Source organism: Sapajus apella, unplaced genomic scaffold, assembly GCF_009761245.1.
Source record: "Sapajus apella isolate SASKATOON/1434 unplaced genomic scaffold, GSC_monkey_1.0 scaffold33, whole genome shotgun sequence".
Lineage (NCBI taxonomy): Eukaryota > Metazoa > Chordata > Mammalia > Primates > Cebidae > Sapajus > Sapajus apella.
In genome coordinates this window covers 22,180,331-22,198,504 of record NW_022436973.1, presented here as the reverse complement: position 1 = coordinate 22,198,504, position 18,174 = coordinate 22,180,331, and the positions used below count along the sequence as shown (strand labels likewise).

Below are 18,174 nucleotides of genomic sequence, written 5' to 3'. Positions count from 1 at the left end.
TTTTATCTTTATGAAAATACTATATATAAATAATTGAAAAAGACAAAAAAGTGCTGCAGTTTTTAAAACAGAAAGCCAGCAATAGCCTGCCTTGCACCTTCCCACCCTCATATCCCCTCAGTTTAAATTGTTTTAGTTTTTTACTTCTCTGTGTTTACACTTGGTTTTTCTTTTGTTCTTGAGTTCTTTTTTGAAGTCCTACTGTAGAAGATGAGGATATACTGTGTTACATGTCCTGTCCTAGCATCTGCCCTCACACCACAAAAACATACAAAAGTCTCTTCTTCTCTTTCATTTAATACCGTTATATCACAATATAGGGCTAAATCAATGATCCCTATTTACTATTTACGTTATAATCATAAAACTCTCTATTTCTCTCTTTTTTTTTTTGAGATGGAGTTTTACTCTTTCGCCCAGGCTGGAGTGCAGTAGCATAATCTCAGCTCACTGCAACCTCCGCCTTCCAGTTTCAAGCGATTCTCCTGCCTCAGCTTCCCAAGTAGCTGGGATTACAGGCCACCACCATGTCCAGCTAATTTTTGTATTTTTAATAGAGACGGGGTTTCACCATATTGTCCAGGCTGGTCTCAAACTCTTGACCTCATGATCTGCCTGCCTCAGCCTCCCAAAGCGCTGGGATTACAGGCGAGAGCCACCACGACTGGCCAGCTGTAAAATTCTTATTCACAACTGCATTGAACAGTGACTACACTACCAGATTTTTTGGGTAGAAGGATCGTTCTTTGCTTATCCTAAATGTAGTATTTGCCATGTTTGGTTTTTTAATTGTTTGATTTTTCTGTGTGCCTACCCCTGATTGATCACTATACTCTTGCCGACGTACCTTTAGAACAGTAAAAAATAAAATAAAATACCACTGTACTGTGACTGAACTAAGAAATCTCACTATGGTCACACACAAGCAGGTGCTCTCTTGTTGAGTTTCTCTTGGAGTTGTCCACCCTAGAGCCCTCCCACCTCCTGCCCCCCAGGCACACTTGTTATTCTGAGGCCTTTGCCTTCCTCCTATATTGAAGTCTCTGTTTCCAGGTTCCATGTCTTCATCTTCCTATCTGTCCCCTCTTTTTACTGAAGCACGTTCTCCAGATGTATGAGAAGGTACCTGGGAGGTAACTTTTCTATGAGCTCTCCTGACTGAAAATATGTTTATTTTATCTTTATAATTTGATTGAATGTCTGGGGCCAGGTGCTGTGGCTCACACCTGTATTTCTAGCACTTTGGGAGGCCGAAGTGGGTGGATCACTTTAGCTCAGGAGTTCAAGCCAGCCTGGGCAACATGGCAAAACCCTGTCTCTACAAAAAAAAATACAAAGTAGCTCGATGTGGTGGCACATGCCTGTAGTCCCAGCTAATCATCAGACTGAAGCAGGAGAATGCCTTGAGCCTAGGAGGCAGAGGTTGCAGTGAGCAGAGATTGCACCACTGCACTCCATCCTGGGTGACAGAGTGAGACCCTGTCTCAAAAAAAAAAAAAAAAAAAAAAAAAAATCTGACTAGAGAATTCTAGGTTCCAAATCATTTTCCATTAGAATTGAGAAGACATTGTACTATTTCTTCTGACATCTACTATAATATTGAGAAGACAAGTACTGTCATAATTTCCACTCTTAATATTGGATCTGTTTTCTCTCTTAAAAAGTATATTTAAATGTAATATAAAGTTACAGAAACATTTGCAAATCCTAAGTGTGTAGCCCAGTGAATTATCACAAATTGAACACTTCTAGAGTATTGGTAATGTTATCTCTTGTTCACCCAGAACATTTCAGGCTTCTTATTTCTTTTGTACCAGTTTTGGCAAGTTGTGTATAGTTTTCTTCTAATGGTCTCACTCCACCTGTTCCATTCTCTTGTTCACTCAGAACAAGAGTTAATATTACCAGTACTCTTTAGTCTTGTGTTTTTCCCTCACTCACAACCCTGCCTCTTCTCCAAATGTACCGTTTACCTGACTTCTCAAACCATACATTGCATTTGCTATTTTTGAAATGCATATAAATTATCATTATTATTATTATTTTGAGACTGAGTCTCTGTCAGTTGCCCAGGCTGAAGTGCAGTGATGTGATCTTGGTTCACTGCAGCCTCAGCCTCCCGGGTTCAAGCAATTCTCCTGCCTCGACCTCCCTCCCAAGTAGCTGGGATTACAGGCACTCACCACCTTGCCTGGCTAATTTTTATATTTTTAGTAGAGACCGGGATTCACCGTGTTGGTCAGGCTGGTCTCAAACTCCTAACCTTGCAATCCACCCGCCTCAGCCTCCCAAAGTGCTGGGATTACCGGCATAAGCCACGACGCCCAGCCAGAAAGGATCTTAAAAACTGTGAATTGGATCTTTGAAAAGGGTAAGAATAATATTGACAAACTCCTGGCAAGATTAACCAAGGAAAAAAGAGAGAAGGTATAAAAAGGGGGGCATTCTTCCAAACCTCGCAGATGTTTTTTTCCTCCAGAAGGGTATTTTATGAACAACTTCATGTGAATAAATTTGAAAATGAAACAGATGGAATGAGACCATTAAAAGAAAACCACATACAACTCGCCAAAACCAACACAGAAGTAGTAAGAAGCCTGAATAGTTCTATATCCATTTTTAAAACAATACTAATTTAAGTTTTGTCATAGTAAAAACTCTAGGCCCCCGGTGGCTTAATTGGTAACATAACCTTTTTAAGAGAGAAATAATACCAATCTTAACCAAATGTGGAGAACAGATAAAGAAGGAGCACTCCTTGTTTCTTTTTTTAACCTAGCACAACCTGACAAGAACATTATGAGATAGGAATTTATAAGCCAGTATCACTCATTAATGGGGAAGCAATCAATAACCAATATTATCTGTCAATAATATTAAAAGGCTGCTATGTCATGACCCAATTGGATTTATTTTAGAAATTGCAAGATTGATTTAGTGTCAGAAAAGCAATCAGTATAATTCACTTCAATTGCATTAAAGAAAATACCATGATCATCTTAATCAATGGAGGGGATAAAGCATTTGATAAAATTTAATATCCATTCATTTGAAAAACAGCTTCTTAGAAAACTAGAAAGAGAAACTTCCTGAACACTGATAGTGGAACAACATATAACGTCAACAGCAAACCACTTTCTTAATGGTAGAATGTTAGAAGTTTGAGTTTGGGAACAAGACAGAGATACCCACTATCACTTCTACTCTGCATTGTGCTCAGCTCTAACCAGTACAGTAACACAAGAAAAATAAAATATATGAGAATTGGAAAGGAAAAAACAATTATTACTTGTGACATGATTGTATTTGTAGAAATTCAAAAGCATCTAAAGTATTAGAAATAATAAATACAAAGTTATTCGACTCCAGAGAAATATAAAAAATTACGTTGTTCAGAGACATTCTTGCAGCTCTCATTAGTAAGGGCAGATGCTGGCATGAAAATCATGGGATTGTATTTCCTATAGGAAGCCATTAGGTGGAGTAGGTGGCCTTCTCCCCTCTTTACTATGAAAGAAGAAATTATTTCCTGAGTGATGCTGGAAGCAGATGGCCTCCTGTCAAGATCCATCGACATTCTGATGAGCCCATGTTTGTCTCCTGTGGGTTGATGAGATTGGGAAAGAGAGTTATTGACAGGTTCTTAACTTGCTGTTTTCGATATGAAGTTCACTTATAATTTTTTTTTAAATTTCAGTTGCTTATGCATTTTGTTCTCCAGAGCATGAGAGATCCCTCCTGTATTGTCTTTAATTATTTTCTGGGTGATGACCTCTCCACTAAGAGGCAACTAGTTGTGTTCATCCAATCTTGGAGGGAAATAAAATAACTTAATAAACAAAAAAAGATAAATTTTTGAGGTGATAGATATCCCAGTTACCCTGACTGGATCATTACACATTGTATACAGGAATCAAAATATCACCTATAGGCACAAAATATGTACAAGTATTATAAATCAATAAAATTTTTTTTTAAATTTAAATAAAGACATTCAGTATGTCTAAGGAAAAAAGAAATGAAATCTGTTTCTATATTTCACCCCCCAAAAAAGAAATTCACATTTGTATTCATTTGATAAATAAAATTGTTCAAACTTACAGCATAATCATATCAAGAAAGAATGACCAAGAAAAATTTGGGTCCTAGAGTGAGACAGCTCACTATTCCTCCCAGATAGTAAACATTTTGTCAAGTTATAGTGATCACTGTGGCACTGGCACAAAATGAGATTGCCCAGTAGAATATAATGCATAACTAAGGATCAAAGTTTAAAAGACTCAAATGTGCCTTTAGTGAGGAAAAATTAAATGAAAATACAAAGTAGATAGTAATAAAGAAGAAGCTACAAGGTCAGTACAGACTTGAAAGTCAGTAGTCACATGTGGCTTGTGACTCTTGACTAGGCAACTGAATTTTAATCCTACTTAATTTTAATTAAATATAATTAAACTGACATTCAGTTCATTGAAACACTTGTAAGTACGGTCAACACAACTTGGATATATGAATCTACTTCAAATGTTTTATAAAATCGAAAAACAGCAAACATTTTTGATGAAAATTTAGTGTTCAAACTAAGATGGCTTAGAAGTATAAAATACTAGATTTTGAAGACAGTAGAAAATAAGAGTGTAAAATGACTCAATAATTTATATATTGGTCACATGTTGAAATGATGTTTTGCCTGTGTCGGGTTAAATAAAAATATATATTTAAAATTAATTTCATAATGTTTTAATGTCATGTTCAGAAAAAGCTGTTTCTTTCTACTGCGTAATATGACTACTATGACACTTAAAATTACATATGTAGTCAGGCACAGCAGCTCATGTCTGTAGTTCCAGCACTTTGGGAGGCCACGGCGGGCGGATCACCACATCAGGAGTTCAAGACTAGCCTGACCAACATGATGAAACCCTGTCTCTACGAAAAATACAAAAATTAGCTGGGTGCGGTGGCGCGTACCTGTTACCAGCTACTTGGGAGGCTGAGGCAGGAGAATCACTTGAACCTGGGAGGCAGAGGTTGTGGTGAGCCCAGATCGTGCCATTGCACTCCATCCAGTCTGGGCGACAGAGCGAGGCTCCATCTCAAAATAAAATAAAATTACATATATGACTCACATTAAATTTATATTGGATGGCAATTATGTAGAGAATACAAAGGAAAGAATTTATAAGGACAACATAAAAAGGTATAATAAATATGCTACACTAATCCAAATATTTTAAAGCAAAAAGATTAAATCTTAAGACTTTTTAAAGTAGAAAACCATCATGAAGACAAGAATTCTGATATTACATACTACCAAAAGTAATTAATGTTCATTGTAAACTTCAAGTAATATAAAAATAAAGTAAAAATTCAAACTTTTCCCAAGCCACTCTCTAGAAATTACCACTGTTAATATTTTGGTGTTTCTATTTCCAAAATTTTTTTTCTATGTGTATACACTGCACATAAATTGTGTTTTTTCTGACTCTTTGATTTATAAAATGGGCTATCTTCTTACATGTAATTCTATAACTTGCCTTTTTACTCAGTGTTACATGTTTTACTTTTCCCATGTGGAGATTCACCTGGTTGGTTTTTTTTAAAGCAACTTTTCCCATTGTATAATGTACCATATTTATTTAACCATTCCTCTTTCATCTGACTCTTATGTTGTCCTCAGTTGTTTTTTTTTTAACTGCATATGTCTTTGCATTTTTCCATGAATATCTTTCTGGGATAGTTTTTTATCCTGTAACAGGTGTATCAACATGTGTAAGCACTGCCAAATGGCCCCTCATAACAGTTGCATGAATTTTTCATTCCAATGGCAAGAATGAGCCTGCCTGTTTCTCTTACTCTTAGCAACACTGGAAGTTGTCATTGTTTTTAATTTTGCCAATCTGGAAGGTATCAATGATACCTTGTTTTAATTTGATTTATTTAATTATTAGTGATATTTACTGGTATATTATAGTTCTTGTTCATATCCTTTGCTTGTATTTCTGTTGGGATGTTTGCCTTTTTTCTTACTGAAATTCAGGAACTCTATATTTTGTGCATGCTTGTGTGTACATGCGTGGACATGTGTGTTTATGTGTCTGTCTGTTCTTCTAATCAGTTGTTTGTCTTTAAATCCCATTTATGGTATTTTTTACCAGGCATATCTTTCAGCCTTTCCCTATAATTTCTTCACAGGTGTTTTATCTGCTACTGTTTTTTTTTTTTTTTTTTTGATGTTTAGCTCCTCTTTTGTCCATCTTTAATTTATCTGGATATAGTTTTACTGTTTTCTACATTTGGGGCAAATTTAGTCTATTTGCCTTTCCATTTGAGGCAAATGGAGTCTCTCCATTTTCGAAATGGATAGACTTCCAGAAACTTGTGGTGTGTCAAGGCAGGGTATCACTCCCCCAGCTCCAGGCCTGCACCATCCACTGAGCCAGGAACTCACCCTCTGTTGTTACCTTTTTCCGAGTATGTCCAGCTCAGCTCATTGGCATTTTGAGGGTACTGCAGAACCTACCCCAGCTGACACAGTGCCAGTAATGTGGAATGCTGGAAACTTGGTGAAACTCCTCCTGTTCACAAGGAAGACTGTTCTTTCCACAGAAATGTAGATTCCAAAAGGAAACTGTTGTCTATCATGTTATCATAGAAAAATTAAAATCTTAAAATCTCCCCCTACCACGTTTTTCTTCTGCTTAGTGCTAAGCAGCAGAGACTCACTGACGCCAGCCATCTCCCATGGTTCTTCCAGGGCCAAAGAATCATCTTATATTCTTGCAAATTCAGTATTTTATGAAGCTATGTTCTGTGACTTCCGCCAAATTATGAGTCCCTTTAAAGTTGTAATTTCCTCCCTTTTTGGCCATGTGAACAGCAAGGCCTTTGAGGCAAATGGAGAGGAAAAGTGGATATAGGTACTTCCTGACCCACTGACTTGTCATATTAGTCCTTCACAACCCAATGTAATTGTCTACTCTGAAGTCTTCTGGCACATTTACCCCAGAGACTATCCCTCTTGAACTCTACTCTACTCATGTTTGTATTATAGCACAAATTGTCCTGTAATGCAATTATTTAACAGTCTACATCTTAAGGGCAGTTGATGCATAGACTGACTTACAATATGACATGTAGAGATGAACAGGACCAATTAGAGGTCTCCTAGAAATTTAAACTGGATTCTGAGAGCTTGGAGCAATTATCTCATGACTCAGCCCTAGCTATACATTGGAACCACTGGAGAAGCTGAAAAGAAGCAGCAGCCTGGGCTTTATCCCCCAGAGATTCTGGTCTAATTGTTCTGGTATAGGCCCAGTTATTCTGATATTTTACAGGCTTTCCAGTGGTTCTGATGTTCAACTGGCATTGAGAAACCCTGAGTCAGCTGAAAGTTACATGGAGTCAGGGACTGGGATAGTAGCATATCCATCTATGTTCCGGCTAAAGCATAGGTGACCAGGTGAGAAGGAAGACAGATATCCTGAGGCTGCTGAGGGGATGTGAGCCTGGACCCGGCTCTCGGCAGCTCCATGATCCCAGTTCCTACAAGGGCGGGCTGCTTTAGGGCTCTGAGAGATCCCCATCTTTCTTCCCCCACAATTATCTATGACCACCTAAATGGGAGTTACCTGGCATTTAAATTCTACATTGTAATTACAGTATATTACATCATGGAGGGACAGTTTTTGTAAGTTTTACCATTTTGTTTTTATTCTTGCACAACTTTTATGTGTTTCATGTCTTCCTTTTGGGGTGTTTTTGTTGTGCAGAACTATGTCCTGGATTAATTCTCTTAAGAGAAGTTCTTAGAAAGAATTTAACACTTGTGGGGAGCCCTTCAGTGTGAAGACTGGAGTCTTTCTGCAGTTTTGCAATCTCATTACCTGTATTTCTTTTATTGTTTCCTCTCCTTTAATTCTATTTGCTTGTTCTAGAATTTCCTGTTAGATGAATGAGGGAGATTCTGCATCTATCCTCCATATTTCTTAACCGGACTCTCACTTTCTCGTTTTCCTTTTGCTCTGCACTCTAGGTGAGCTCCTCAGCAATACTTTCAAGCTCATTAATTTACTCCAAAGTTAGATCCATTTCTTGGAGCCCATGCAATGAGTCGTTTTATTTTACATTTTAATTTTAATATCTTTTTTCTAACAACATGTTTTGTTTTTATGATTGAAATTTCCTTTCATGTTCCTTTGTAAGATTAGTAATTTTATTTGCTTTTGGAGTCTTATTTTTTGCTATGAGTAACTGTTTTTCATATTTGTTGTTGCTTGGCACCTCTCTTGCATGATGTTGGTTTTTCTCAAAATGTTTGCTGTTTGGTTGTGTTGAGGATTCCATGTTTGCTTGTGTGTACTCTTTCTGTTTGCCTCAACCTGCAGTGAGTGTGGAGCAGGGGCAGCCTGTGCTGCCAGGTGGGGTGTGCTGAATGAGAGCCCTGATCCTGCTTGGCCTCCTCGGCCCAGGGCCAGTGCTCACTGACTTAGCTGCTGGCCTCCACCGCTCTGCTCAGGCAGAGGAGGGGAAGACACTGTCTGGCATGACTGCTCAGAATGCAGCTCCCGGTGAACACTCTGGCAGCTTCCAGAACCCACCCTCTCCCTTTCTGCACTTGGAACACCTCTTTTCCTTTTCTGCCCTCTCCAGTCAGACTGCCATCTCTATGCCCCATCTAAGTTTTTTGTTGAGAGTGACTAGCATATATAAACTCCCTTATCTATGGTTTCACCTTCCACAGTTTCAGTTACTCAGGATCAATGATGGTCCAAAAATATTAAGTGGAAAATTCCAGAAATAATTGATATGTTTTAAATTGCACTGCATTCTGAGTAGTATGATGAAACGTCATGCCATCCCACCTGGGATAGGAATCATCCCTTGGTCCAGTGTATCCACACCTCTGTGCTACCTGCCCACTAGTATCTTGGTTATCAGATCTAAAAATCATAGTATACGTAGGGTTCAGTACTATCTATGATTTCAGGCATCCACTGAGGAGCTGGGAATGTAACTCCACAGATTAAGCAGGACACTGTATTGCCAAATCCAAAGGATACTTTTTTGTTTTCCTCTTCTTCACTTCTCAGTGATATCAACCAGCTGGCCACCTCATGAGTAAGACTCTTTCAGCCGCCTGTGACCCTGCTGCCCTACTGCTGAGCAGCCTCCCTACTGTGCAGCCTTTTCTATTCAGCCTCTCACTGTTGATTTTTTCCCAGAGCTTGACCATGGCCATCTTCTCACTTTGTATTCTCTGGTTGGACTCTGCCTTCCCCGTCTGCAGCATGACATGCCCAGAAGTGAACAGTTCCATCCTTCCTCAACAGTGTTCCCCATCTCACTAAGTGACAACATGGCACTGCCGGTTCCAAGCCACCTCTCTCGCTTTCACTCAGCAGGACTCCCTTACCATGCCCTAGAGCTACAGCTGTTAGTGCACTCTCCACCTCCACTCCCCAGCCCACCATACCTAGCATCACAGTCTCACCTGGACCTTTTCAGTTGACTTTGGCCCCTCCAGAATCCACAGAAAGTCCAGAGAACACCTTTAAGATCATGTGTCTAGCCCTTCACCTCATGTCCTGTGGCTTCCTGTTGTATCTAAAATAAAATTAAGCGTCCTCAGGAGAGCACTACATGTAGAATTATAGTTTTATTATACAGGGTACAACTCAGGAACCGCCAAATGGAAGCCATGGGTAGGACAAGGCCTGGGGTAGGTGAGCACAGCTCTTTCATGCCGTCTCTGGACAAGGCTCCTCCCTGCACATGGCTGTGTTCACCATCCCAGAAGCTCCCCAAGCCTCATCATTCTGAGTTTTTTATTGAGGTTTCATTACATAGGCATGATAGATGAAATCACTTTCTGTTGTGACTGAACTTATCTCCAGCCTTTTTCACCTTTCTGGAGGTTGGGGCTGAAAATTCTAATCCTCCAACTACCTAGTTAAGTTTTCTGGTGACTAGCCCCTCTGAGGCTCTTTAGGCCCCTCTCCCCATGTCATTCATTAGCACACAAAAGACACTCTTGTCCCTTTGAAAATTCTAAGGGCTAAGCAAAATTGTCTCTCCTTGTTCCTCTCTGGTAGAACTGTATTATTTTTCATCGTGGTATTTATATGTTTACTTGCTTAATATCTGAGTCGGTAGACCCAGCTTCAGGGGAGCAGGGTCACTGTCTCTCGTTCACTCCTATACACGCACATCTTCAGCATCTACTACATAATCCGCTCAGATATTTGTGAGAAGTAAACTTAGACTCTTCAGGAAGAGTGCAGAGTACGGAGGAACCATAGGCACCAACCTCTCAGGGAAAAAAGCTTGTGCCAATGGCTTGCTTTAAAGGGATGTAGTGGCTGATTCTAGCTTCACTTAGTAGACATCCTAAATTCTTGGGGCATGTGTATAGAATAAGATGGCCCTCCTGCCAAGTACCAGCCCAGTGAGGACTGGCCACTTCTAGTAGACATTCAGTCCCTGGACAACTGAATGACACTATGAGAATAGATCAGGGAAGTATCCTTCAGGCCCATGGCCTCTTGTGTAGTAAACAAGGACAGATGACATTTTCTCCCTTGTGGGGTTTGAACTTTTGGAAAAGAATCTGGAAGTTTGGTTTTTCTCGACGATGTTTACTATCTAGTAGTGATAAACTTTTAGCTAAGAATAGAGTTATTTTCATGAGCATAGGGAAGAAAATATTTTCCCAGAGCAAGTTAACCGTATCTAAAAGAATTTATTTAGCTTTTTCTGTTTGTTTGTTTGTTTGTTTTGGAAACAGGGTCTCTATTGCCCAGGCTGGAACACAGTGGTGCAGGCATAGCCCACTGCAGCCTCAAACTCCTGAGCTGGTCTCAAGCAATCCACCCCACCTCAGTCTCCCAAGTAAAGCTGGAAGTACAGGCATGCACCATCATGCCCAGCTAATTTTTTCTTTTTTGTAGAGATGGGTTCTCACTGTATTGCCCAAGCTGGTCTTAAACTCTGGCCTCAAGCAGTCCTCTCATCTCAGCTTCCCAAGGTGCTGGGATTACCAGCATGAGCCACTGTTCCCAGCCTGGTCTAAAAAAATTTAAAATGGAGCATATAAGGAAAAGGGCAAAGGTATCCAGATAATCCTAAGTACTCTGAAGACCGGCTCATATAATATATGGAAAACAGAACAAAAGTTGGGGGAAAATTCAATGATTCAAGTGAGAAAAATCAATGTAAGATGAGTTAGAAAAAGTATTTTCAGACTCAGGGCACAGAAAAGTAAACTCTAGGTCCTGACACAGTCTGTGGAGACCTCTTTGTGTCCTAATGAGATGCTTTTCCAGCCTCACAAAGGAGCGTCTATAAAGAGGGAAATAATGAGGCTCTCCCCTGCTTGCTTCTGTCACTTCTTGTAGCTGAAGCAAGTAGAAGGAACTGGGTAACTGGTGTTCTCAACAGATCTCCCTGGAAGACAGAAAGGCCCTCTCACCCTCCCCGAGGCCTTGAGGGAAGCGGGTACATGTATTACAGGTGTACCCAAGAGAGGCTTCTGAGTGACACCAGGGTCCTCAACCTCTCAGCAGTAGCAGGCGCTTGACCAACTTAGAAGCTGTTCCTGTTGGCATCATGCTCTTCCTTGTGGATTTGCTGCTTCCTATGTTTATCTATTAGAATAAAAAAATAACAAAAAGCAGGATTATGCATGGAAGGCAAGAAAGACTGAGAAGGTTATTCTCAGACCTCTTTACTGGTTCTTCCTGTTCTCCCCAACTCCTCATTGTTCGGGTGGCCCCAGGACATTCTCCTCTATCTGTATTCACTCTCTTGGTGACCATGGCCAGGTTTATTACTTGAAATACTATGTGAATCCTGATGCCTTCCAAATGCCATACCCAGCCCAGACCTGGCAGCCAGCCTCCAGGTTAGAATATCTGCCCAGGACATCTCCCCTGGGCTGCTTGGTAGGTATCTCAGGGTTCTGCATATCTAAAATGGATCTCCTGATATATTTAGATTCCATAGTCCTTTTCACATCCTTCTTTCCACTGCCCTGGATTGAGCCACCATCATCTCACCTAGACTGCTGGTCTCCCTGATAATGCCATTGTACCCCTAATGGTCTTCTCAGCAAATGTTAAATCACAACACTTCTGTTTAAAAACCTGCACCGGGTCTCTCTCTCCCATTGCCCTCATAATGCCTATAGTGACCCACAGGATCTGCCCTTCACCCTCATCCTTCTCTGCCTGTATCTCTGGCCTTACACACCTCACTCCAAACATCCTGGCCTCCTGAGGTTCCCCACGCCATCCCAGGCACGCTTTGCACTGGCTGCCCCTTTTTCCAGACGCACTTTTGCAGGCATCCATGAGCCACCTCCCATACCTTCTCCAGGTCTTTGCTGAAATGTCACCTTCTGAGAAAGAAAGGCCAACCCACTCAGACCATCCTGCTCTGGAATGCCACTGAACCCCTTGCTCTTGCCATCTTTTTATTTCTGTAGCACTTACCTACTTTTGGCATGCTCAGTAATTTGCTTATTTACTTTACTTACTGTTTATTTCCACCTGCTGGAATGTAAACTGCATGGGACAGTGATCTTTGCTCTGTTTATTGGTGTATTCCATGAGCCTAGAATAGGACCTGGCCCAATTAAAGTACTGATTAAAAAGACAGTGGAGGCCAGTTGAGTGAGGCCTGTAGTCTTTGCCAAGGCAGGCGGATCACTTGAGGTCAGGAGTTTGAGACCAGACTGGCCAATGTGGTGAAACCCTGTCTCCACTAAAAATACAAAAACTAGCTAGGCATGATGGTGCACACCTGTAGTTCAAGCTACTCAGAAGGCTAAAGCAGGAGGATAGAATCGCTTGAACCTGGGAGGCAGAGGTTACAGTGAGCTGAGATTGCGCTACTCACTGCACCCCAGCCTGGGCAACAGAGCAAAACTCCATCTCAAAAAAAAGACAATGTAGACTGTCAGAGAGGAGAAAAGTTGGCAGTGTCCTGATAGCAGAGAGACCCAGAGTTGAAGGCTTTCCACCAGGTGACCATGCTAGGGGGACTGGAAGACAATTGTATAGAATTGCCTTTTGTCAGAGCAGCCACGGGAGGGGTCTGCACCCTTGTACACCTTAGGGAGGCAGTGAGCCTTGAGGGAGGCTTGAGGTCAGGGCAGTTCAGTCATCCTACCATTTTAGAGTGCCTTTCTCCAGCCAGCCTGGGAGGGCTGTGTTGGTGTCAGCACTTGGGTGCACTGAGGTGCCATTCATGAAGCTGACCCCATCCTGACCTTGATGACACTGGCAGAGAGCCTTATGTCTGCCTGTAGCCCACTGGAAAAATACCCTGTAGCTGACCCCTTTTACAAGTTAATGAGTAAAAATGCAGTTATAGCAGTTAAGCTTGTTCTTCCTTTTAACCTCAAGTCAACTGTTCTCTTTGCCATCACTGTAGCTTTTCAAACCATTCCACACCTGGTTTATACATGAGAAAACATTGAAATCCTCTGCAGCTATTAAGGCCACTGGGAGTTATTTTCTCTTAGCATTTTTAAGAAAGCTGTTGGCTTGCGTTTGATCATTTTAAACGTGTTTTTTAAAAATATGTATTTGTAAAAATATTGAATATACATTAATAATTACACACAAATTTCTTCTGTTTACTTCTTCCTTATGAAAAGCTGATTGTTACTTTAATAATTAACTTTTTCACTTTTGTAGTTTTACCAGTAAATGTTTGCTAACTTGGATCAACAGCATACCTAATACTTCTTATAACTATCTTAGAATTACGTTTCTTATTTGAGATAAGCCACTAGGGGCCATTCTGATAAAGGCCGATGGAAGGTCAGGACTCTCTCTGAGTACCACGTAGGAACAATGCAGTCTAGAGAACTGGTTGGGAAGCCTGGCTTACCAATGTCGTCTCACTCATTGCTTCCTGAGCTGGCACATGGTTGTGACGAAGCATCAGAAGGGAGCCCAGAGGTGGCATTTGGGAGCTGTTTTCACTGCCTGGCCTGAGGTGTGGGCCACAGTGGGTGCTGATTCTGGGGGCTGGGATAATAACTCAGTACTTTCCTTTCTCACAGTTGTTTCCTCTCTTTGCTCCTGGTGGCTGCTGTGGTTTGGAAGATCAAACAAAGTTGTTGGGCCTCCAGACGTAGAGAGGTAAGCCTCAGTGGGTAAAGATTAAAGAATCCCTTGAAGAGCTTTTTTCCTTTTTCTCTTAAGCAAGTGATATTTCTCTCAAGCAAGCTATTTAGTGTTAATGGATAGACAGACATCTCTACAGTAGGAATAATGTGGTCCTTTCTGCAGTCCATAGTTCCGCAGCATATGGTCAGTAGACTTAGATGAGTGCTACATAAAGTGGAATTCGTTCTGCACCACAGGATCTTATCTTACTAAAAGAAAACTTTGGTATTGACTTAGAAATGCCAGTTTTATTGTTCTGACCAGAACCTGAGTCCTGACTGAGGCCCGAGGTCCAAGGGCTTGTTAGAGCAGCCCAACCGCTGTGTGATTAGGCATGGCCTTCACAAGAACCTTTCATGGGAGAGGGAAATCAGCCATTTAAGCATCTCAAACATTTTCCATTATTCAAGGAAAGATAAATGTCTGTCTAATTAAGTTTTTAACTTGAGTTTTATTTATTAATGTCTTGATTTGTTTCCAGAGCTTCATTCCAAAAATAATGTCAAGCAAATATTTACAGTTGACAAATTTAAATAAACTTGGTTGAAAATTATATCGCCGGGCGCGGTGGCTCAAGCCTGTAATCCCAGCACTTTGGGAGGCCGAGGCGGGTGGATCACGAGGTCAAGAGATCGAGACCATCCTGGTCAACACGGTGAAACCCCGTCTCTACTAAAAATACAAAAACATTAGCTGGGCATGGTGGCACGTGCCTGTAATCCCAGCTACTGAGGAGGTTGAGGCAGGAGAATTGCCCGAACCCAGGAGGCAGAGGTTGCGGTGAGCCGAGATTGCGCCATTGCACTCCAGCCTGGGTAACAAGAGTGAAACTCCGTCTCAAAAAAAAAAAAAAAAAAGAAAATTATAACATATCAAATGCCCATCATTCAATGAGTGGATAAAGAAAATATGGTGTGTGTGTATGTGTGTGTATATATATATATATATATACACACACACACACATGCACCATATAATACTACTCAACCATGAAAAGGAATGAAATAGTGGCATTCACAGCAACCTGAACGGAATTGGAGACCATTATTCTAACTGAAGCAATTCAGGAATGGAAAACCAAACATCATATATTCTCACTTCTAAATGGGAAGTAAGCCCTGAGGTCACAAAGGCATAAGAATGATACAGTGGACTTTGGGGACTTGGGGGGGGAAGAGTGGGAGGGGGATGAGGGGTAAAAGATTACACATTGGGTACTGCTGGGATGATAGGTGCACCAGAATCTCAGAAATCACCACTAAGGAACTTATTCATGTAACCAAACACCCCCTGTTCCCCAAAAACCTATAGAAATAGTAAAGAAATAAATAAATATTTTTTAAAAAATAACAGTCACCATTAAAACAATTACAACATAAAAATGTTGTTTATTGCAACTTTCACTTGCATCATTACTTTGCCTTTCATGTAGTCATGCCTGTTGCATTGTTGCTAATGGAAATGCTCACATGTATATAAGATCTAGACAAGGAAGCTCTCTGGAGTTTTTTTGTGTCTACTCATGCCTTTTTCTATATAAAAGTTTATAGATAAGATTTTAGAAGAGAAATATCTAAAATCACAATTCACAAGCAGTCAGCACTGTTGGTAGAACATTCATAACTGAATAGGGTTAAGACAGGCTCCAGGATATGGGCCTCTTCTTGTGGGCCACAGTACCACCTTTTCTGATCCACATAAAGATGATGTTATCATAGAGGGAATGTTGCATACTCTTTATTATTAGTTTTTAAATTCAGGGATAACATATTCAAATGATTTTTTAGATAGCTGCATTTCTTATATGCTTTAAAATCCTAATGAATTATGTGATGTTCTGAAAAAATCATTTTTCAATTTAATTTAAATGTATATTCATACACAATGGAGTAAGAAAGACATAAGAAGCCACAGTAAACCTGTAAACAGGAAAGCAGTTGAAAGCTGTCTTAAGTGCTGCTCTTTCCAAGAACATTAGACCAGGGAGTTTCAGAATTGAGATGAGCTTATGGAGATAATGGTAGCCTGTTCCTCCCTGCATGCTTAAGAGAATTAATTATTTCTAAAATCTGTAAAGCAAAGGAACAAATGGAAAGCTTGAAAGAGTCCGAATCGATTTTATATACAGAAACCTTGGTACCAAAATCTGACAAAAGTAGAACCAAAATATAAAGGCCAGCTGCATAGTGAATGTATATGCAGCAGTGTAATAAAAGAGTCACTTAATGTCAGAAAACCTACTAGAATATATCATGTCAAAAAAAGAATATATCATGTCAATGGGGAAAAAAAAACACCTGAATTTTCCTTGAGTCCAAGTAATTATTTCATCATTTATTGAAACACAATACCCATTCCTAATTTGAAAACAAAACTCACAGTAAAATCAAAAATACCTTTTTAACACTATGAAGAATATCATCATAACCAGCAGCACTCATGATAAAACAAACACCACAGGTTGTATCCAGCCAAATTAGTTTTAACAAGAGCTGACATTGGAGCATTTTAAAATTCCAGGCACTGTTCAAAGTGGTTTTACATAGATTAATCCTCATCCCAACCCTATGAAATAGGTGTTATCACTAGCTATGTTTTATAGAAGAGAGAACTGAGGCTCAGAAAGGTGTAGTAACTTACACCAAATAGTTAACTAAGAGGCAGAACTAGGCTTTAACTAGGGACTTCCGTCTTCACAGTCCAAGTTTCTAATCTTCATGTAATCCCCACAGTCACTCAGCTTTGTGCTGGATGTGCACTAAGTGAAAAGGCACTAAGAAGTGTTGTTATTTTTGGAAAGGAAACAAAATTATTATTTTCATATAATGTTATTCAAACAGTGTAGTAGAGATTTGCCAGCATAAGAATGAAGGCTTAAGTATATCAAAAATAAATGAATAACACAGAAGCTAAACAATCAACTGGAAATTGTTTGCAACATATGTGAGAGAAAATAAGATGCACAGCCTATAGGAAAAAGGTTAAAAAATATATATGTTTAGTATGCAGTTGGTCATCTAATAAACTATACTTTTACACATGTGATTTAGAATTTCTTTTTAACTGTGAAGCTGACCATTCAGAATATATTTCATCATTTCTAAAATGTCAGTCATTATTTATTCCCTCTCAGAATTGTAGAAGCAATGATTTGATGTTATTTTTTTTTTTTTTTTTGAGACGGAATTTCGCTCGTTACCCAGGCTGGAGTGCAATGGCACGATCTCGGCTCACCGCAACCTCCGCCTCCTGGGTTCAGGCAATTCTCCTGCCCTAGCCTCCTGAGTCGCTGGGATTACAGGCACGTGCCACCATGCCCAGCTAATTTTTTGTGTTTTTAGTAGAGACGGGGTTTCGCCATGTTGACCAGGATGGTCTCGATCTCTTGACCTCGTGATCCACCTGCCTCGGCCTCCCACAGTGCTGGGATTACAGGCTTGAGCCACCGCACCCGGCCTGATGTTATTTTTAACAACAATAATGGTAGCAGCTAACACTGTTTAGTCCTTGGTACTCACCAGGCCCAGTTTTAAGTGCTTTTACACATGTTGTCTCCTGAACCCTCTTATTGCGACTCCAGCACTTAGAATAGCAGACCCCAGAGGAGCATTGCTGCATATATTAGTTGTGTAAATGGACCAACAGTTTTAGAAAATATGGGAATTATTATTGGTATTTCACAAAAATGTTTAATGTAAAAATGCCCTTCTAGAACAGAGCCATATCTTTCCAGGCCAAGAGTTTGTCTCCTACAGTAGTTCCAAGGAGGCAGTTTGAAGTAAGGCCTACTTGTCTCCCATGGCATAATCTCAAAACTTCAGCAGCAAGCCCAAAAGATCTCTAGTATCCTTAATGATATGTGAACGGCCGTTCACCATGTGCTAGGTGCTGTGCTATAGTATCTCATTTGATCCCAGTGGCAACCTTATGGGAACACAACCTTATGGGATAGGAACACATTTCAGAGGGAGGTAACAGAAGCCCAGAGACTTTAAAC

General features: G+C 40.2%; 1 protein-coding gene across 4 annotated transcripts in view; it reads left to right on the top strand.

Annotated features, from left to right (window-relative positions):
- Positions 1–18,174, top strand: part of ATRN (attractin) — a 157,518-nt gene that overhangs the window by 129,971 nt on the left and 9,373 nt on the right. Inside the window, exon 26 of one of the 4 annotated variants that reach the window (XM_032295555.1) lies at positions 14,072–14,150. In XM_032295555.1, coding sequence (XP_032151446.1) covers positions 14,072–14,150 — 79 coding nt within the window. The other 3 variants (XM_032295557.1, XM_032295556.1, XM_032295558.1) reach the window with 3 other exon arrangements.